The sequence below is a fragment of the Mercenaria mercenaria genome, chromosome 12, assembly GCF_021730395.1.
Source record: "Mercenaria mercenaria strain notata chromosome 12, MADL_Memer_1, whole genome shotgun sequence".
Classification (NCBI taxonomy): domain Eukaryota; kingdom Metazoa; phylum Mollusca; class Bivalvia; order Venerida; family Veneridae; genus Mercenaria; species Mercenaria mercenaria.
The window spans coordinates 40,338,155-40,343,179 of NC_069372.1; the positions used below are offsets into that span (position 1 = coordinate 40,338,155).

Consider the following 5,025-nt stretch of genomic DNA (forward strand, 5'->3'; position numbering starts at 1 on the left):
GCGTTTGGGGGCGGCTGCATTTTTGGAACGTGGCTTTCCCTGTTGGATATTTTTTCTTCTTTTTATTCTGCATATTTGAAAACCTTTAAAACGACCCACAGCAATAAATAAATGTGTAGCAATGATATACATGTATCTTCTTCCAGAACCAATAGAGCCGTATATACATTTAACAGAAAGATGAGCAAATAAACGAATAGTCTAAAATCACATTCTTGATTTCAAACTTTATCAAAAGTCACAGTACGAATAGTCTAAAATCACATTCTTGATTTCAAACTTTATCAAAAGTCACAGTCTAAAACACAGTCTAAACTTCGGCAAACTTGCAGTCTAAACTTAAGCAAATTGAGTCACAGTCGAAACTTCAGCATAGCAAAAGTCACAGTCTAAACATCAGCATAAGTCACATTCTAAACCTCAACAAAAATCATAGTTTAAATTACAGTCACAGCAACACATTCTATATCAGTTGAGAAATGGCTTTAATACATGACTGTATTCTATTGTTTCTCTGATTGGCTGAAAACGGTTTGAAAAGTAATGAGTACCGTATAACCCCGTTTAAACGCCCCCGGGGGCAATGCATTTTACGAAAAGTTTGATCCAAACAATGTCAGTAACTCGTATAAACGCCCCCCTATTCATCCAAATTCATGCACTGACATAACCCGATACGTAATCGTACTGGGAATCTGTGAAAAGTCGCGCACTGAGTGACGTGATCCTAGTTAAATTCGATCAATACTGTAGCGTCATTAACTTTATGTGGGTTTACCTGCACGTGGCATATTCAGTACTTACACACAGTAGATTTGTTTGTGCCATGCCTGTTCAGGATGTTGTCGTGTTTAAAAGTTTGCGTATAACCCCATATTAAGTGTGTTTTTTTTTTAAATTCATTTGTATTGTAACGGAATTGTTATTATCTGGATATTATTGTGTTGGATCTAGGACCAATTTTTGAAGGTAAGATTTTTTTATTTTCCCTAAAAAATGTGGGGGGGGGGGGGGGCGTTAATTAGAGAGGGGGTGTTAATACGGAGTTATATGGTACATATCATATCAACTTATCATGGGTTATAAATAGTACGAAAATAAAAATAGATCAAATAAGGTGCTTGGAAAACCAATATCAACCTGATTTGGTATAAATTTATTCCTTATTTCTTTATTTAAGATACAATCGTAATAATAAGACTGACTATACATTTATTCATATAATAAAACAATTATTGACTTTTTCATTCAGCTCGGTGAATATAACTCTTTTCGGGTTGATAAATCCTGATATCAACCTATGAAAAAGTCGATAATTGTATAATATCAACTCGATTTCTTTTATTTTTCAAAGGTCTAAGAAACTCATTGTAAGCTGTATACTTTCAACAGTATTAAAAGTTTGAACCAGCATTTTTCTATCATCACAATTTAGCCACTGAGTTTTCATCAACTAGATCCTTTAACCTGAGGTTGCATATCTTCTTCACTTCATCTGTACCAGTATTAATCTCTATTTCGGCAGTATTTTCCAATCTTGTTTCCAAACCAAGTAAAATCTTTTCTTTCTTGTTTTCTCTAGCACAGATAACAAAGGGAAAACCAAAGGTGTTCTTGTATTTCGTATTCAAAGCAGACATCTTCTCCCTTTCCGCCTCTGTCAAATTATCTAGCCCGGCAGTCGCCTGTTCTCTAGTAGATTCGGAAGTGAGATTGCCAGACTGTGCTAGTTTGCCGGCAAGGTCTGGATGAAGACGAAGAACTCCGGCTTTACCTGCATGTAAATTTTGGTAAATATGAAACCTCCAGATTGTGTGACAACAAAAAATATATTTTTATAGATATCTTGAAATAAATGCAATATTTCTTAAGAAGGCTTTAAAACTTAATTACTGACAAACTATATGTTACAGAAACACATGAGAATTTGCTGTTTTTACTACTTTTTACGATGAAAATCGAAAAACGTTGTAACGCTTTACTCCAGGTAAACTGTCTCGATTATAAATATCTATATTTTGAAGTCATAATTCATTAATTCCGCTTTAGCGTTATTGGTTATGACGACGGGTAAATGTTTTATTGCCGCTGTTGGCCGGGGTTCGATTCCCGACGCGTTTATCTGTTTTCCTTGATTTGGAATTTTTATAATATTTTAGAAACAAAAACTCATATATTCTAATGTTCATAATATGACCAAACTTCAATTTGAGAGAAAGATTATTCTAGCCAAATCTTGACGTCAGTGCCTTTAATTCTACTTAAAAGTAAAAGCTATATTCTGTTAGAACATTACATATTGTTTCTGCTCTGTCCGTCCGTCCGTCACGCTTCATTTCCGATCAATAACTGGAGAGCCATTTCTCAGAACCTTCACACTTCATAGGGTGGCAGGGCTTATGGATTAGACGATCCCTACTGTTTTTGGGGTCACTCCATCAAAGGTCAAGGTCACAGGGAACTGGACATGGAAAACCATTTCCGATCAATAATTTGAGAACCACTTTACCCAGAATGTCGAATTTTCATAGGATGATTCGACATGCAGTATAGATGACCCATATTGATTTTGGGGTAATTTGATTACAGGTAAATCCCACAGGGGCCAGAACATGGAAAACCGTTTCCAAGCCATTACTTGAGTACCACTAAGCCCAGAATGTTGAAACTTACTCCTGTTCCCTATGACTTCTTTCCTATTACGACTATGCATTAGGGAAGACATGCGCTTTTCTATAAAAGCATCTTCTAGTTAGTTATTATAATTTCTTTTTTCAATTACCGTAAGCAAAACTTAAGAATTCTAGCTAAAATGAATTTCTAAGAAGAAAAAAAAAACATGAAACATCAAATAATTTCTATTCCTACAAGCTTGTGCAGTTTAGGTAACTAACTCTAGTAAAAATACGTCTTGTACCAAAACATAATACACATCTGTAAGGATATAGAAAATCTGTCATTGGTCTTCGGTTAAGATCAGAAAATCCCAACCCGAGGGCGCACCGCTCAAGTCTTAAACGAGGGTTGGGATTTTCGATCATCACCGAACACCAATGATAGATTCTATTTCTCACTCACCACAACAGAAACAATGAAAACAACTATGAAAATACGGAACTATTTAAAACGCGGGAAATTGACGTCCGTAAGCAGAAGTGACGTCATATCATTTCAGTGACGCACAATAACAAAGTTCCGTTTTAGTTTTATCGTTTGTAGCGTAACGGTACGTTCTTATCATAAAGTAACGAATTTTGAATCGAGAAATACACTATAAGGAACGGAGAGAAAAGATAACGGTACCCGATTTTTAATTATTTTACATAAATAATATGTATATTCAGTGCATGCAATAGTCCGTCACAGGAGTGTGGGATAACCCATGTGAGATAAGATTTTCCAGCACTTCTAAAATTAGAGATTTTTCTGTCCAATAAGTGAGAAATATATATACTATGATCACCTAAAAGCCAGTATACACTGTGATGTAACATAAATGTTATTCATGAACTCTAATCACGTATAAACAAGAACCTGTAAAGTACCTGACAGAGGAAGCTGATCTATAAATCCGTTGAATTTTGACTGCATTTCTTCGTAGTTTCGGAATGGCTTGTCTGCCCACACCGCCGCCGCAGAGTGCACAGTGCTCTACTACATTACCAAATATGGCAATAAAATCCTCCTGGTGTAGAGAGTTCACATCCGATATGCTTAACTTCCTTCTTTCTCCTGACATTCTACAAGAACATTGAGATATCACTTAAAAAAATTTACAATGCTTCAGACACCCTCCATGACACATGCGTTAATAACGCTTATGAACTTCTCTATTCTGTGAATGAAATTGTTCAGTAGGCTCCAGGAAAAAATGTTTGTCTATCAGTCCAATACATTTGGTCAGCTAACCTAGCATTATCTTAAGCTTGTTATACTTTATAATGTTAATATATAAACTGCCCATAAAGTCAAGTATGCAAGTATATTATTTAGCGGACTTTTAATACGGACCCATTTTTAAAACCCTGCAAAAATACTATATACAATGAATAATTTAAACGGTTATTTGAAATACTGCATGAATGTTTTTGAAAGGTGTGTGACAAAATAAACAAAAAAAATCTAAGTAATGTTGAGAATATTAACCAAACATGTAAAGTTAGAATTTTTTAAGTGTGAACTACTTGCTAAATTCTTGCTCGGGTATTTGAATATATTATTGAATGACTTTTCCGCAATTTTCTTCTTTTTCTAAATACATGTTTAAATAACTTTTTTTCTCTTGGTGTTGAATTACACAGCAAATACAACAAAGAATTTCCAAAGACTCAAGATTAGTTTTAAACCATAGTATGCCTGTTTCTCGTCGATTCTAGCTTTCTCATCGATTCGAGCCCTTGTGTTTTAGTAAAATTCATGTTCATAGAGCATGTTTTTCCATCAGAAACTTGTGTCATTTACATTTTAAAATTCCTTGGAAAATATTAGTCATGAAACCACTGAAAAAAACGAGTACTGGTACTGATGATAAACCCGAACAGAAAAAGAGGTTTTTTACCTGTAACTTTTTTATTTCTGCAAATTTAAATCAATGGTCGGTATCAAAATAAAGCTTAACCTTTGCTGAAAACTTTACATAATTCAAATTTATATTTAGTAAGCAAACTCACACGAAGTGAGGGCCTGAAAGGGGTATGTAAAAACACTGGCACCAGACCAGAAAGAAAATGCCTCTGTACATGTTATACCTTACCCCTAGGTATCATATAGGAACCATGGTCGTGAACGGGAAAATATACTAACCCATTTCAATCGCGTATTTCATACCTAAAACGCCCAGTTCAGTAAATGTGTACTATTAATATTAAACAAGTGGTAACTTATCTTCCATTGTGTACCGGTCACATTTCTTCAATACTTCTTATCTTAGAAAAACAACGTGTAGTTTATAGTTTTTTCAACGGTACAGAAAAAACTTGCTTGAACTTCCCTTGTGAAGTTCCGGTCTAGATTACAGACACACTC

General features: G+C 34.7%; 1 protein-coding gene across 1 annotated transcript; it reads right to left on the reverse strand.

The window, feature by feature from the left end:
- Positions 1–260: 260 nt before the first annotated feature.
- On the reverse strand, positions 261–3,739 carry LOC123533268 (2-oxo-4-hydroxy-4-carboxy-5-ureidoimidazoline decarboxylase-like). Its single transcript, XM_045314910.2, is given in 3 exon segments — positions 261–1,774; positions 3,546–3,634; positions 3,636–3,739. Coding segments are annotated over 3 exon segments (543 nt in total). The 3' UTR covers positions 261–1,424.
- Between the last annotated feature and the right edge of the window lie 1,286 nt (positions 3,740–5,025).